This window comes from Drosophila pseudoobscura, chromosome X, assembly GCF_009870125.1.
Source record: "Drosophila pseudoobscura strain MV-25-SWS-2005 chromosome X, UCI_Dpse_MV25, whole genome shotgun sequence".
NCBI classification, from domain to species: domain Eukaryota; kingdom Metazoa; phylum Arthropoda; class Insecta; order Diptera; family Drosophilidae; genus Drosophila; species Drosophila pseudoobscura.
Window position 1 is genome coordinate 59,657,718 of NC_046683.1, and position 16,437 is coordinate 59,674,154.

Here is a 16,437-nt window from a genome sequence, read left to right on the forward strand (position 1 = left end):
TTGACCGGTTTTGCTTAAACCTTATTTTATTAGCAATGCAATAAAGATGAAGATTTAAATTTAACCAGTATTGTAGGAAACCGATTTAATAATCGGATAAAACTATGAGTTGAGAGCTGAGGGTTTTTTGCCAGCTAGTAATATTAAACCGAATATCAAAAACGAGGAATATGATGAAACTTGAATACAAATAAATCATCAGTATATGTGCGGTATATTTTAAAAATTGTGACGTATTTCGGTATATTTTTGCTGGTCGGTCACACTGCCCAGCACTATTATTTATAAAAATTTAGCGTGCGTAAAATTTAAGTGTGAGAACTGAGAATTGCAGCTGCAACAAGAGCACGTGCCGACAGCAGAAAGCAGCTGCCCAACCCCGAAACAGAGCCTAGCAACCACAACAACCAGGAGGCCCAATCGGAACTCTGTTTTTTTCATTTATTCATGCGAATTGGATTTGTTTAGCCAGCCAAAGTTGTCAATGTATTGGCAAAAGTAGAAGCAGCAACGCAGCCCCAGTGCCAGGTGAGTTATAATAGAGCATTGTTCTGGGCTTTCAAGTTCTCTCTCTCTCCCCGTGTCTCTCCCCATGTTTTTTGCGTAAGTTCAGGTCTGTTGCAAACTGTGTCAACTAATTATGGAGCGCATGATTGCGGGCCGTTTATAATAATCTAAGGTCCGCTGCGGGCCGATTCAGCGCTGACAGCCGCCTGTCCACCGCTGCCTTATCAGCGTTTATCTGGTGGTTTGCCCTTTGCCCTGCGCGTTTTTCTTCTTTTTCTGTTTTTGTTTTTTGCAAGCCTGCACATTTGTGCGAATGAATGTCTAGAAATCGAAATCGACAACAGGTTCCGTTCCGACCGATCGTACCGCCTGGCCTGCCAGCACCCAGCACTAGGTAGTGCTTTGGAGCCCAAGAGTATTGTAGCTGCTGAAATCTACACGTTTGTTTGTGCAGAGCTTATACGGGTTGTATCATTACTGTGATATGCTAATCTCAATGCCCACGCGTATCTGACTGAAGTTGACGGCCAGTTTCGTAATTCGTAATTAACAATCTCCCTTTCCTCTCTCTCTCTCTCACTCCCTGTGTGTGCCGTGGCCGCTCTTCCACGCCACACAGATACTCAGCGTCGACATAGACGTATTGCAAATCGATAAGCCAGCCGGCCCCCAAGAAACACCCACGCGGGCACACAGACGGACACAGAATGGGCCAAACACTGTCCGAGCCGGTAACTGCCAAGGAGTCGTCGTACTGCCAGAACTCTGTGTTCCGTGTCGGCTCAAGCTGCATGCAGGGATGGCGCATCAACATGGAGGACTCGCACACACACATTCTCTCGCTGCCGGATGATCCGGGCGCGGCCTTCTTTGCCGTATACGATGGCCACGGCGGTGCCACGGTTGCCCAATATGCGGGCAAGCATCTGCACAAGTTCGTGTTGAAGCGACCCGAGTACAATGACAACGACATCGAGCGGGCGCTACAGCAGGTGAGCGTCGCTGGTATTACTCACTGCCACTCAGAGGTGACAATACTAATGCAATGATGACGATGTTGCAATTCTAGGGCTTTCTGGACATTGACTACGAAATGCTGCACAATGAGTCATGGGGCGATCAGATGGCCGGCTCCACGGCCGTGGTCGTTCTTGTGAAGGACAGCAAATTGTATTGCGCCAATGCCGGGGATTCGCGGGCGATCGCCTGCGTGAACGGCCAGCTGGAGATACTCTCCATGGACCACAAGCCCAACAACGAGGGGGAGTCGAAGCGCATCATCGAGGGCGGCGGTTGGGTCGAGTTCAACCGTGTTAACGGCAATCTTGCACTTTCCCGGGCACTCGGCGACTTTGTCTTCAAGCGTGCGAACAAAAAGCCGGAAGATCAGATCGTCACAGGTGAGAAATGCATATTTAAATCGCTGTTCTCATTGTTCTCATAATCCATTATCACCTTGCGTTTTCGTTGTTCTTGCTGCGCTACAGCCTACCCGGACGTGGAGACACGGAAAATCATGGAAGATTGGGAATTTATCGTACTGGCCTGCGATGGCATTTGGGATGTGATGAGCAATGCGGAAGTGCTTGAGTTTTGCCGCACACGCATCGGCATGGGCATGTACCCGGAGGAGATATGCGAGGAACTTATGAACCATTGCCTGGCCCCCGACTGCCAAATGGGCGGACTCGGTGGGGACAACATGACCGTCGTCCTAGTCTGCCTGCTGCACGATAAACCCTACAGCGATTTAATAGCCCGCTGTCGAAATAGCAATAAAACGGCCTTCGAACAAGAAGCCGGCACGGCAACAAAGACCACACAGTCCAACGATAACATGGCCGAGACACAGACCTCGAGCCCCACAACCAGTCCCAATTCCAGCCTGATCACGCCCAGTGAGGCGACCAACAATTCCGAGGAGCAGAAGAAGCTGGAGAAAGAGGCACAAGATCCGCTGCTGGCAGCATCCGAGATGCAGTTAAACTATATCTACTAGTGCGCCTTATAATTAATTAGGGTATCCTCGAAATGCCGCTTAGGTCAACTCTTTATACTTACAAGTGTTCTTGGTTAAGTTTTTATAGACTCAGAGACACACACACACCACAAACAAACAAACAAACAAACAAACCAACAAACACACGCCACAAACGCAAACAATCCTTACCAAAATGTTTAACTCCCACGAATAATTTTTGTTTTTTTAGTTTATCCCCGCGTCCCTCCTTATCGATGTGTGTAACATGTATATGATATGTACGACTATATATACATTTGAATTACTATGTTTTGTGATGCCCAAACAGAATGGAAAAAAAATTGTATTACTCGTTTAGTATTTATGTACCTAAAACTATACTTGTCAGAGTTTCGGGATTGATCTTTATAAGGAGAAAGTTTTTTTACCCAAAGGAGAAGGAATAGGAAGACAATGAGTTTTTGAAATTGAAAATAAAGCAAAATGTTTTGTAGTGCCCAAAAGTATTCAAAGTGTTATATATTTAGTTTCAGATCCTCGTCGGAAACTGTACCTTCATCGAAATCCTTTGTCAAGATCCTGCAGTACACTTGACTTTACCTCAAACGGTGTGAATCGAGTATTTGATTGGCGGGTCTCTGGTTCGCTCAGCTCCAGATGCGCTCAGTTAGTCGACATCCGTGCACCCCAGTTCTGTGGATCGGGCTTCAACTGGGTTGAAGCAATAACTTGAAGCGTTTTGAAGATCTTATCCTGCTTCAGGCATCATTGATTACGATGAGGGCTTTCCGATACTCTGGCTAGCCTGCCGCGAAAGGTAAATGTAAATCCCTTCAAGATGGACTCGCTTGCGGCCAAAGATCCGTGTTCCCCCGTTAAGCAATAACTTGGACTGTTTTGTACAGCTTTTCTTGCTGGTTATCGCTCGCTTTATTGTTTGACATGTTTCTTGTGTTGTTTTTTCTTTCTGCTATCTACATTTAATCTACATTACGCCCGCTTGTTGTTCTCTCCTTGTTCTTTTCTTTTATTATTTGATTTTCTTTTCGTTCATATGATACATACAATAAAATAAAATAATCGTGTGTTGTGTGTATGGTATGTGTTGTGTTTTGTTGTGTTCTGTGTGTTTTGTGGTCATGAAATGTTTTCCCTCTCTGTATTTATGTTAGTTTAAATTTTATTTAAACTCTTTGCTATATTTTCATTACGAGTACAGGTTTGGTTTCTTCTTCAACATCACCATTATCATCGTGTGTGTGTGTGTGGCTTTTACGTACAAATTGTTCACTCTTAACCATATATCTATATATTGTATGTATATATAGGGGGAAATGAATTACGCCTTTTCGTGTTTTGGTTGTTTCTCAGTGTTTGTATTTTTTTTCGTTTTTTTTTTTGTTGCTTTGTTTTATTATAATATTTTATTTTATTTTATTCATATGTATGCCATATTACACACTCAATTATGCATTAACTCTGTTGATTGGTTGTGTGGCTTTCGCTGCTGCATAAAGGGGGGGATATTGTATGATTTTATAGTTAGTTTATAGTTTTAATCATATGCAATTTTATAAACCATTTTGTTTTCTTTTCGCTTTACAGTTATCAATTTCGGTACAATTACAGTTGATTACGCATATTCTTTTCGTAAGTATATATATATATCTTTATATATATGTATTACTCATATTACATATTTGCATTTTTGTTTTCTTTTGTTTAACAGACAGGTTGTTGTTGATTTTGTTGTTCTTGTTGTTGTAGCTTTTCTAGTGATAACAATGTGCGTAAGCATTCTTCTGTTTAACTTTCTTTCTCTGCAGCTTATTGGTAGTACATAAAAGCAAAGAACTAACCCATTGAAAAAAAAGGACACAACGCCTGGTCTCTAGCCATTCAAAGAAAGTACAGCTATGCTCCGGTTTTCGCAAATTTTTGCGATTACGATTTCGGGCAAAATTCGTACGAATTGAAATCTATATGCTCCGGTTTTCGAAAATTTTTGCTGTCGATAGTGTTTCATTTCCAATTGATAAAGAAAAGCTGCAAATCGGGAGGGAATTCACCACTTGTTGTTGTTTTGGTTTATTTGGGTGAAGTAAAATTTGGGGTGTCATTAGAAAAAAAATAAATTGAATATATTAAGATAATATTTGGAAAAAAATGTCCAATTGTATAAATATAAACTTAAAACATCAGCAAATATGTTAATATTTTTTTTGCTCTCATAAAAATGTATTTTAAAATGTAAGAATCCTACGATTTGCGAAAGACGGAGCACGCACGTTTGCGATTTAAGTCAATTCGCTACGTTTTGAGATTTGCGATAACCGGAGCATGGCTGGTGGGGTGGGGCCCCCACGCTCTTCACAAGCGGCGTTGGGGAGACCCAGAAATTAGAGGAGGAAAAGGGAACAGAAACCTAGCTGCTGGCAGTGCCATAAAGAATGGTCAATGGTAAGGCGGTGAAAACAAGAGAAGAGGATAGAATAGAACCCTCTGGTATATAGTATGTACAGTTGATTGGCGAGGGTTATTCCATTTGAAATAATAGAATATTAATGATGCCTCCAAACTTTTTCGTGTGTGTTTTTGGGTCTGAGTATAGGGGATGGGATGCTAGCTATTGGCGTGGCATGTCTGCTGAATTTCTAATAGTATTATTTTGTAAATATAACAAGGTGTCATATGCGCTGCTTAATCATACAAAAATAAATAACTTAAGAACTCAGGTTTACAATGTAACAATTTAATTTAATTTATTGTATTGCCTTAAAATTATTCAACATCAACAATGTTTCTTTACTTTCTCTATACCCTACTACTCTCTTCTGTTCTCTCTCTTCGCTTCGCTTCTCCTCTACTTCTCGCTACTGTTCTCTTTCTCTGCGTGTCTCTCTCTTTGTGTGTGTGTGGTGTGTCTAAGTGTGAACATGTCTGGACGTGTCTGCTGCTGGAGGAAAGCCCAATTGGGCAGCCGTTTTCCGTATATTTCATTTTGTTTTTTTGTCGCACACAATTGACGATCCGTCAGTTGCATAATATCACATCTCATTGCCGGAAGAACGGGGTTGCCTCGCATCCAGCTCCCCAACCAACAGCAGCCGCACAGCCGCACGCTCGCTCAACCAAACCCTCGCTCTAACATTTGCCCTAAAGCAGTCCGCAGTCCAAGTCAAGTCGGTGTCCGCCCTACTGAGGTCCCACTGTATGTTCTGTGTTTGCTATTGTGGCAGCCGACAGTGAGTGATGAGCACAACAAAATCATTTGAGAACGTTCGAAACTAATATTTGTGTGCTGAGTGGGGTGGGTGGGGTGGGGTGGGGTGGGGTGGGGTGTGTGGCGGCGGTTGAATGATAGTTAGGGAGAGTGTCGGGTCTTTCATCAAATGGGGAAGATACAAACTATAAACTATGAATTATTTAAAGTTAAATTTGTAGTGTTCCGAGTACACGACAAACCACTGAGCAAGGTATACTATGTGTGGGGGTGTCTGTGTCTCCCTGTCTATCGTAGCGACCCCTGAGCCAGTGGCAGGAAAACCCCCCGACTGGCCGAAGATCAGTGGGCGAATGAATGAATCATTCGATTGGTTCGATTCAATGAGTGTTTGTTGCTTTGTTTTCATTTCATTGTAAGGTTAAGTTAGCTCCTAGAGGCAGTTGAGTGATTGAGTGAGTGAGCATGATGACTGCGCGAGTGGAGTGTGCGATTGAGGGAGGGAGGACACGTTTGGTTCTTGGCTCAGTGGTCTGACTGTACTTGCGTGTCACGCCACAATATAATAGTTAGTATAGGCACTTAGCTTATTCGATTGTTTTCATAGAAACAAAGTATATGTTTACATATATGTGTGTATATATATATTGGTTTTCAGTTGTAGTTTTCTTTCTCGTATTTTTGTTAAATTTTCAATTACATTTCGGTAGAAAGTCTTCAGTTAAAGAGTTGATTCTTCTACTCCTTCTCTTCTCTTCTCTTAATTTCTCTTTCGTTTTTTTTGATTTTGGATGAGTTTCGTTTTTCGGGAAAACATTGTTCGGTTCATTTCATTCACAGTGTGTTCATCAGCGTTAACTTAAAGAGAACAAAACGTATTGTATGCCGTGTTTTTCATGGAAAATAAATTGAAATCTATCGTTCGTTTTTGGGGTGTGTGTTTGTGAAAGGCGGGGCGCAATTTTGTTCTCAAATAAAAGTTGAAAAAAAAAAATATATATATATATAGAAAAAATGTTTGAATATTCTTGCAGTTAAGTGTGAATATCCATACGCATTTCTAAACTTAATTCTTAGGCCTAGAGTAGTTTTATATATATATATATTTATGTATATCTCTCTCTATTTATTTTCACACATTTAGATATCGCGTGTACGCTCTTAAGACTACTGATTATTCCTCCTCATCATCCTCCTCCTCATCTCCTGTTGCCAATGGATGATGTTATGCATTAAGGGATCAAATAACATGCTTCTCGAATAAATCAGGACGACTCTTCATAAATCGTTAATCGTTAATCGTAAATCATTTGTGTTTGTGCGTAAAAAAGGAAACCAAAATCGATAATGAGCATCATTATTTAGAGGGGTGGTAGCATTATAAATTGAGAGACAGTTTAACATAAGAATATAATCCGTTTTTAAATGCCTATTTGTGTTGTCCTAAACCTCGCAGAATTTCGTGTGTGAGTGTGTTTTCGTTTTAGTGTTATGGCACCTTTTTGTTGTATATAGAGTGTGTGTTTGGTGAGTGTAGAATACATTCTTTGTATGCTTATATACAGAATTGTAAATATAACATTGGATAGTGTCTGTCTTATGAGCTGAGCTGAGCTGTAGCTGTGTCCACCTACGCTTTATAAGGATAGAGTTTATTTGCTTTAGCAATGCACTAACTTGTTAATCATTCTCGATCTTCGTTCTTCGTTCATCGTGTTCTTTTCTTTTGCTTCTTGAAATAGACGTGAAACCATCAAACTGAGAAAATTGCCATTCATTGTGTGGAAACAAATGCAATTTTAAAATATAAGTTATTCTCATTATACGATATACGTAAGTATCAAAATGAAGGATATACTCAGGTGTAAGGGTGGGTGGGGTTGTGGTTGTGGCCATGGGTATAAGGGCAGTTGGTCTGCGTGTATGTTGTTATGCCGTGAACTAAGTACGAGAATCCACTTCAAAAAAAAATATTTGTGTACAAAAAAATATAATCCATTCGCTCAAACAAGACCAACTGATAAAATGTTACAATGGTTCAAAACAATATATCAATATATATATATATGTATGTATACTCGTATATATCTAATTAATAGAAGTAACCCTAACTTGTGGGACTAGCGGAGACATAGCTATGTATATAGATAACATATACGCCATATACTCGTATCTGTGTACTTCTGTTTTGGCTATAAACATTAAGTTAGATGTTGTGAGTGTATCGTGTGTGTGTGCTGTCGTGTGGTGTGTGGTGTGGTGTGGTGTGTGTCGTTTGTGAGTGTAAGCTAAATGAAATTGATGAATTACTAAACGTAGATAATAACGAAACCAACGTAACGTATGATTCATGATGCATGAGTTCCATCAGTAATTTATCAGTAAAATCGTTTACAATGTGTATCTTTCTTTTGCTCTGTTTTATCGTTCGATGCAAGTTGGCTAACTAAAATCAAAACTTAGACTTATTCACTCGGTAATCATTAATGGTAATCGTAATCATAGCTTAGGCATATTCAAATCTTCCTCTACACTTATCCTCTCTATCCACTATCCACTATCCTCTCTCCATTCTCTATTCATCTACTCTCGGTTCGTTATTCTGCAAATATCATCTCTGCTCTAGTCCACGGTGTACCCCTCAATCTTAGGTAAAGACGTAGATCAACAGTAAACGATAACTGATTATACATATACATATATATATGCGTATATAAATATATGCAGGTAAATAGCTGGAGAAAGGGGTATGCACCATTCATTATTCCTTTATTCCTTTGCCTACTAATATGATAACTGGTCCAAGCTCCGCCTGCTACTCCACCACCTCGTCTCCTCCTCTTCCTCTTCTCTGTTGAGCAGCGGCAAAAGCTATGGTTACAAAGTGAGGGATTAGGTGACAAAAATGCTACTGAAATGGATGAGCACTCACCTTTTGTATGCCTCCTTAGTTAACTGGTAAATATCTATAGCACTTATAGATGTAACAAAAATTGTTCTGGTATTTACAAATGGAATTTCATATATATACAGGCAGATGCATTATCAGAGGCATCCTGCAAAGGTCGCTCATAGTTGCCTCGCTTTTGGCAACGACTTTCCCTTCCCCTAAGAGTTGTTGTGGGCTCTGGACTTGCGGTTGCCGCCGGTCCCCGAGCCTACATTGGCATTGGTATTGTGCTCTGTGCCAGAGCCGTAATGTTGCTGATGTTGTTGTTGTTGTTGTTTCTCCTTGCTCTGGTGGCGACCACCACCGCCCATGGGAGAGGCATGGGAGCGGGCATCTGCAGTGGGAAAAACAACATTAAATACTCGTACATTAGTGCCATACTCCTACTCATATTCATACCTTTCTCCTTGGCACCGACTGCATTGCTGACTTGAGCTGAATTCAATGTCTGTATTCCGCTGGCCCCTTTGCCAGACGGCACAGCATTTACGACCGGGGAGGCTCCTCCTGCTACACGCTTCTCGGTGGCGATCACACTCTTCTCCACTGCGGCAGCGATTGTGGAGGGATCGCCGAAGACTAGATCCATTTTCTGGCTGCCAGTGGGCGAGAGGGTGCCTGTGGAGGCACTTCCATCCTTGCTGTCAGTGGAGGCCTTGTGATGCTGGGCCACCTGAGCGTAACTGAGCTTACTTGCCGTGGCGGCGGCAATGTTCTCGTTCGATGTTGAGGTGGCAACGCTCTTCTTGCTGGCTGAATCCTTGGTCAGGCTTGCCTCCTTCTTGGCGTGCAGGGCGGCAACGGAGGGCGGTTTCTTGTGCTGGCTGAGGCTGCACTCGGCCAGGCTGGCGGTCAAACCGGTCGCAACTGTCGCCACACTGCAGGCGCCAGCGCCCGCGGGCACGGCAGTGATTGCCTCCGCGCCCCTTGCATAATCGTTGTGGGCAGCCAGCGGTGGCGGCTGCTGCTGCTGCTGCATAGTCTGGACGTAGGCTTCGGCCAGACGTTGCTGCGGATTCTGCTGCAGCAGCGGCTGCTTTGGATGCATTTCATCCTCAGTCTTGTTTGATTTATCCAGCTGCTGGGCAGCACCAGGTCCGGCTCCTACCCCGACTCCGGCGGCGGCTGCCTCGTCCTTGCTGCTGGCATTGATATTTGGTGTTAGACACTTTATCACATGGGTCGAACTGCTACTAGAGCTCTGCTTAGTAACGTTTTTAGTATTGTTGCCCTCGATGGGCGCGTACTCCACGGCTGGCGTGGGACTGACCGGCACATTTCGCTGATGCTGTTGGAAGTTGGGAGGCAAATGCGGCTGTGGCTGCGGCTGTGGTTGTTGTTGTTGTTGTTGCTGCTGTTGCTGCTGTTGCTGCTGCTGCTGCGACTGCTGCGGCTGCTGCGGCTGGGTCTGATTCGGATGGTGCTTGCTTTGGACAATCTCCTTGCGAGCCTTGCCCTTACCTCCGCCACCGCCACCGGCACCGGCCCCTCCCCCACCAGTGCGGACCACGTCCGAGAGGCGGTTCTCGGACCAGTTGTTGGCAGCGGCAGAGACAGCGGAACTGTTGGCCAGATGAGGACTACTCTCGCCCTGCTGATGATTGCTTGAACGCTGATCCTCCGTGCTCTCCACGCTGCCGCTCAGCTGCTGCTGCTGATGAAGAGTTTGTTTCTGTGTTAGGGCAGGCGCAGAGGAGGACGAGTTGGAGATGTGCACGGACGCACTATTGGCCTGAGGAGTGTGTGGCGTGCTTACCGATGCCGACGAGGCTGGCAGTGGTGGGAAGGCGGTTGCCTCTAGATCAAACTGCGGCGGTTGCACTGGCGCTGCCGGCTGCTGTTGTTGTTGTTGCTGTTGCTGCTGCTGTTGTTGCTGCTGCTGCTGCTGTTGTTGTTGTTGCTGATGCTGGTGTCCCTGATAGCCCAGGGAAACGTGATGCATGCCACGCTCATTGGTGGCATTGCCGTTTCCACCCGACACGCTGTTGTTCCCAGATCCAGCGACTGCGGCTGCAGCTCCACTGCTGACGCCCACTCCTCCGCTGTTCCCCACATTGCTGCCAATGGAATTGTGGTGATGATGGTGGTGATAATGGTGACTCGAGCCCTGCTGCTGTCCCGCTGGCAGGTGGTGCTGCGAGGACAGGGCGTTGTGGTGATGGTGATGGGAGCTGTTCGACATGGACGAGTGCTGGGCGTGATAGTTAGGATTATAGTTGTTGCCCTTGTAGTTGCCCCGGTGCTGGGGCTGTGGTGGTGGTACATCGTGAATATTGTAATGGCTCTCCCGATCACCGCCGCGATGGGAGGGACCGCCGTTGCCCGACTGCACATTGCTGGCGGAAGACGAAGACGATGAAATCATCTGCTGTTGCTGCTGATGCGGCGCGGAGGGTGAGGTGCCAAAGAGCTATGATCGTTTGAAAGAAGCGTTAGTTAGGCTTAGAAATTTCCAAATAACATAACATTTTTCGATTACTTACCCCCACTCGACCGCTTGGAGAATAATTGATAGTACCGCCCTCCTCATCGCGACGACGACGACGTGGACGCGTCTGCCATTGCAGCGGCTCCTTGCTGATTGATGTGGCCATCGACGAGGAGGAGCTGGCCGACATGTTGCTGCTGCGATTTACCTGTTGCATCCCATGCGAACCATGCTCCACGTTCTCTCCCGCCTCTTGCAGCTCAACTTGCTGCTGATGCTGCGGCGGCTGCTGCTGCTGCTGCGTCTGTTGCTGGGCGGCATGATGGGCCACCAGATGATGTTGGTGTTGGCTGGGCTGCGGGGCCAGCGTCAAGGTAGCCGTAGCCTGAGCACTGGCATAAGATACCTGAGGTGTGCTCGCGCCGCTAGAGGAAGCCAAATGATAGTGCTGCTGTTGTGATTGTCCCTGTCCCTGTTGTTGTTGCTGCTGTTGCTGCTGGGCCTGGAGATGGTGGCCATGTGTGGACAGACCCTGGGCCTGGGTGCTGTAGTGGTGGTGAGTGGCCACCGCACCGCCATAGCTTTTGTCCAGGTTCTTCTGCATTCCACCTGCCATTAGATTGGAGGGATAAGAAGAGGCTCAATGTTAAGGGGCTGCGAATAACTTACCCTTCCAATTATTACTCTTTATTGTATTATAGTGGCGATTGGAGTTGTTCACCTGCCCCGTTGCCTGCTGCTGCTGCTGCTGTTGGACTTGGACATGGGCGGAACTTGTCGGCTGCTGCTGTAGCTGCTGGTGAACCGGCTGTTGCTGGGCCTGCTGCAGCGAAGCTTGTTGTAGGGGATCCACAATATTGGCGGGCACCACGCTCACCATGCCGCCGGGAATGCCTCCCGCTAGCTGGATGGGCACAATGCTGCCGCTCTGGATATGGGATGGAGTCTGTGTGTTGCGCGGGGGTTTGTTTCGGGGCTCACCGCGTGGTCCCGAGTTGCCACCACCGCCCATATTGTTGGGATTGCCACGGTGATTATTGTTGTTGTAGCGGCCACCGCCACCACCCTGCGGTTTGGATGTGACAATCGTTTGTGCGGTGGGTGGAGGTGCGGCTGCGAAGCTGGCTACAGCCTGCGGAGCCAACGGATTGGTGGCATAGATGTTGCCACCAATCTCATAGAAGTTCTGGCCGTGGCCGGCAGCGGTCACAGTGCCGGGTGGCCATGGACCAGCCATCAAGCCGGGATAGAATTGATTCTGTTGAATCGGCTGCAGAGAGAGAGAGATAGAGAGAGAAAGAGAGAGCGGGAGAGAGAGAGAGAGAGAGAGGGTGGAACATGAGGGTGATACCAGTCTCAGATACATATCGTATAATGTTGAGCACTTACAATCACTACCTGATTATTGTAGGGAACTGAGGCGGGGCCAAGGACTGTCCCATTGGTGGTATACAAGTATCGCTGTGGGGCGGTCGTATAGCTGACAGCGGCAGCCCCAGCACCGGAAGGATCATAAACTGCGGCAGTCGGTGGCGATGTGAGACGGTAGCCGTTCTTAATATTTGGTACAGCTTGTATTCTATTGATAAACGATTTGGGCTTAATGCGCGCCATAATGGGCTTGCCCTGAAACTCCTTGATCTCCTCGCGCAGATACTTAAAGGCCTTTTGCGCATCCTCGTCCGACTCGAATGTGATGTACCAGGAATTGTTGGCAGCAAACTCGCAGGAGATCGGCCTCGGGCAGTTCTCGTTGCTGAAAAGAGCCTGCAGCAGAAGGAGACCCAGAAGGAAAACAAATTAGCATTGATTACAGAAAATGAGGAGGAGCTGAGCTGATGGCAGACCTTGACGTCATCGAGGGGAGTGTTGTTGGATATCTCGCGCAATATGATGATGCAACGCTTGCGATTGGGACGCACGCGCAGACCCTCGTCATCCACCTGAACGTTGGGCGACTCACGCAGCACCTCCGTAATAAGTTTGATGTCCTTGCTTAGTTTCCTAACAAGATTAAATCTGGCCACAGTCCATATGGGCACATATTGGTCGCTGTCCATCTGCGACAGCAGGTAAGAATCGTTGGCCAGATTCTCTCTGTGAAAGCGACAGGGTAAAAGAAGAAGTCAGAGAGGGATCTTTGGAGTAACAATAAATAGGCAAGGGCGAACCTGGAAAAGTAGTACTCAAGCTGAGTAGCCAACATCTGCTTGAGCTTGTCTATCGGTAGATTCGGATCGTCTCCGGCTGCGGCATTGGGGTTGTTACCCTGCTGCGGCTGTTGCTGCTGCTGCAGCTCTGGGTTCTGGGTGGGCAGCGGTCCATTGGCAGGCACTGTGACCGGTAGCTGAACGGAAACTGGAACAGGAACCTGAACCGGCACTACAATGTGTTGGGGTTGCGGCTCGATTGCAACTAAATTCGTATTATTAACACCAGGTACCAGAGCATCGGTTGTGTAGCAGACGACGGTGCCATCTTGGGTCTGGCCAATTGCCCCATTCATGATGGCGAATTCTGGATTATCGATGCTCTCAGCAGCGGCACCGGCACCGGCAGCGCTTCCTCCTCCTCCTCCTACAATCACTGCGGAGTTAGCCACGCCCTGTGCCTGTGGCGGCGGAGGCGGATGTCCGTATTGCAAATGCTGTGCGGGATGAGCCTGAATGGTCTGAGGAGACTGTTGCTGCTGCTGCTGCTGCTGGTGTTGTTGGTGGGCGTGTGTATGAGCAATAATCTGCTGCTGGTGTGGATGCGGTTGCTGCTGCTGTTGCTGCACCTGAACCTGAACCTGCTGTGGATGCTGATGTGAAAGCGGAGCGGTCTGTGGCGCTGCCACGGCTGCGACTGGAGCGGGGGCAGCAGCTGTTGGGGCGGCTGTGATCAATGGTATGTGGGCTGCTGCGTTTGGGGCTGCGATCTGTGCTGTGGTGCCGAACAAGTTGGTAGCTAACATTGCCGTTTCGACAGGAACATTGGCGTAGACCGGCGGTTGGATCTTGACTGCATCTCCGTTCATTAAGACATATCCTCCTGAAATTGAACAAATTTAGTAATTTTTGTGTGCGTGGAAAAGAAGTTCTATAAAAAAGACAATTCTTTGTAGTTACGACGTAATGGGAAACTTTCGTAATCGGACGACGCGAGTGACGCGACGAAAATGCTAAGAAAACTCTCCCACCCAAACCAGATTTTATATTATAAACAAATAAATTTGATGCCAGCATAACCACAGATAGCGGAGCTGTGCTTCCCCTCCAAATGGTGCCTGTGCCTGTGGCTGTGGCTATGCCTGTGCCTGCCACCGTCGCAAAAAGCAAAACTTCTGCCTCACCTTAAGGCGTTGCGAGAGCAGCAACTTATGCGTGTTCTTCTTCAACCCACTGTACTTACTCTCTATTCGCTTCGCATACAAGTGCAGCAGCAGTTGTGGCCGCAGGGTGGGGGTGATAGTATATATGGCAGGCATATGTGTTTGTTTTTGACATTTGAAAATAATATTACTACTAACCTAAGTAATATTCCATGGTAACGTATGTTGAATTTATCCGGAAATTCGACACAAAGACACAGTCGGTTTGCTTTAAAATATATTTATTTTTTCTTTTTTCGAGCGAACGGAACGCCTCAACACTTACTCGGAGCACTCACACACACACACAGTCACACGCGGCACACTCACACACACACAGACATATACACACGCACACAGTGGCAGTCGTGTTGCCACCCAGTCGAGGAGGCTTTTCGATTTGGAAAATTTGATTTTCACTTTGATATATTCTTATTGCATGAAACTTGATTACAATGCGATGCGAACAATCAAACGCAAAATAGCTGCAACACTTCTTTTCGCTGCTTCGCTATTTATTTATACTACTGCTGCTGCGGCTGCTCCTCCTCCCCTGTTCCTGTACATTTTCTTCAACTTCTACGCGACCGTTGTCGTCGTCGTCGTTTAATTTTCCGTGGCCTGGTGGCTTGAATGACTTAATTTTGTTTCTTTTTCTGTGGCTATTTTCGCTTTCCTTTCTATTCTTTTTCTTCCTCGCTGCTGACTTTTTTCGTCTTCGTTTTTTCGTAGTTTTTTTTTTGCACACGCAGAGAATAAAATTGAAATTGGTCGAGAGGCTTTGAGGCAATTGATTTTTTTTATTTCACACCCAACATGCACCGACACCGAGCCGACAGAGTAGCACAACAAATTTTATATTGCTTGCAAATGTTCTAAATAATAAGGTAATTGTTCTTTTTTGTTTTTTTTCACAACGAACTTGTCACGCGAAAAATCCAAAAATTCGACTTCTCATCGTCATAGAAAACTTTCGCCGTTCCACGGTCACCGTTTCGATAGGCTCCAAAAATCTGCATGGTTGCATGCGATAAATATTTATATGTAAATAGGGATCGGGGAATGATGGAATCGAAACCTAAGAACTTAATTTCGCTAAGTAAAAAAACTAACCATATAGTTAGTATATAGATATGTATATTCATGAAAGCGAAATGTCCCAACAGAATTGGCTGCGACAGCTCCCAGAAGTCTTGGCTCTGGGAATGGTCAGCATCGGTTAGCATGGTAAACAATAAACAATATATATAAATATTTTCTTTTGTTGTATTTCATCGCTGCTGGACCGAATTGAATGGTCGCAAGGAAACTATCTTGCAATGACCAGATAATCAATTTTATGTTTTAAGATGTTTTAACGTCGACTGACGGACACGAAATGTGTGCAATGTATGACATATAATAGGTATGAAATTTGTCTATACAGATTTGTGTGTGACACTCGCGCATCAAATTTGAAATTCATCATGTATGTGAGGCCAGTGTATGGTTAATGGCAAATTGTAGCCCATTCCCCCCTTCCCCTAAATAAGAAGATACATAAATTATAATCTTGTGTACTTACACCGCTCAAAGTAGAATAGATCTTGTTCCTTCCCTCCAGTTAATTATTTGCTGCGGCTACAATGTCAAAATTGTAAAACCACTTGTTATATGTTCTAGCTAGAGTCACAGTGGCGTTCCGCGGAGTACACGTACACTGAAATCCACGTTTTTCGCAATATTTATTAAATTCGACACGAAAACTTGTGCATCTGATAGTGCAGATCAAATTGCTGCCTTGGGAGATCGTCAGCAAACGTTTTTTCACTAGCAAAAGCAATAATACACGCAAATTATTCGCGCTCACAAAGCAGCCCAGTTGTGTTAGATGTGTATATAAAATATTGATATATAAATTTATCGATATATTTTTGAAGGTGATATTTTTGTAGACTGGCAAAAACATATTAATAGGTTTTTATTTTTGTGGCACGTATAATCAACGGAACTACTT

The 16,437-nt window shown here is 45.4% G+C and overlaps 2 protein-coding genes across 6 annotated transcripts; one reads left to right on the top strand and one right to left on the bottom strand.

Moving 5' to 3' along the window:
- The first annotated feature begins 235 nt into the window (after nt 1–235).
- On the top strand, nt 236–2,994 carry LOC4812517 (probable protein phosphatase 2C T23F11.1). Its single transcript, XM_001352640.4, has 4 exons — nt 236–528; nt 1,127–1,499; nt 1,577–1,907; nt 1,995–2,994. The coding sequence occupies exons 2-4, from the start codon at nt 1,215–1,217 to the stop codon at nt 2,504–2,506; spliced, it is 1,128 nt and encodes a 375-aa protein (XP_001352676.2). The 5' UTR covers nt 236–528; nt 1,127–1,214; the 3' UTR covers nt 2,507–2,994.
- Nucleotides 2,995–3,383: 389 nt separating this feature from the next.
- On the bottom strand, nt 3,384–16,364 carry Larp4B (La-related protein 4B). 5 transcript variants are annotated; one of them, XM_015188275.2, is made up of 10 exons: nt 14,483–14,594; nt 13,261–14,122; nt 12,937–13,186; nt 12,479–12,856; nt 11,759–12,359; nt 11,145–11,698; nt 10,418–11,071; nt 9,061–10,312; nt 8,644–8,995; nt 3,384–8,582 (listed from the first exon to the last, which is right to left on the bottom strand). In XM_015188275.2, the coding sequence occupies exons 1-9, from the start codon at nt 14,556–14,558 to the stop codon at nt 8,820–8,822; spliced, it is 4,803 nt and encodes a 1,600-aa protein (XP_015043761.2). In that variant the 5' UTR covers nt 14,559–14,594; the 3' UTR covers nt 3,384–8,582; nt 8,644–8,819. The 5 variants fall into 5 exon arrangements, with proteins under 5 accessions (XP_015043761.2, XP_015043759.2, XP_015043758.2 ...); XM_015188273.2 differs by having other exon boundaries at nt 9,061–10,315; XM_015188272.2 differs by lacking the exon at nt 14,483–14,594 and adding an exon at nt 16,006–16,364 and having other exon boundaries at nt 9,061–11,071.
- Between the last annotated feature and the right edge of the window lie 73 nt (nt 16,365–16,437).

Excerpts from the sequence above, each read along its gene's own strand:
- LOC4812517 (XM_001352640.4), top strand. The coding sequence starts at position 1,215 with ATGGGCCAAACACTGTCCGAGCCGGTAACTGCCAAGGAGTCGTCGTAC. Across the intron at positions 1,500-1,576 it reads TCGAGCGGGCGCTACAGCAG|GGCTTTCTGGACATTGACTA; the intron begins GTGAGCGTCGCT and ends TTGCAATTCTAG. Across the intron at positions 1,908-1,994 it reads GGAAGATCAGATCGTCACAG|CCTACCCGGACGTGGAGACA; the intron begins GTGAGAAATGCA and ends GCTGCGCTACAG.
- Larp4B (XM_015188274.2), bottom strand. The coding sequence starts at position 14,558 with ATGCCTGCCATATATACTATCACCCCCACCCTGCGGCCACAACTGCTG. Across the intron at positions 14,123-14,482 it reads GTATGCGAAGCGAATAGAGA|GAGGATATGTCTTAATGAAC; the intron begins GTAAGTACAGTG and ends GTTCAATTTCAG. Across the intron at positions 11,699-11,758 it reads AAAGAGTAATAATTGGAAGG|GTGGAATGCAGAAGAACCTG; the intron begins GTAAGTTATTCG and ends ATCTAATGGCAG.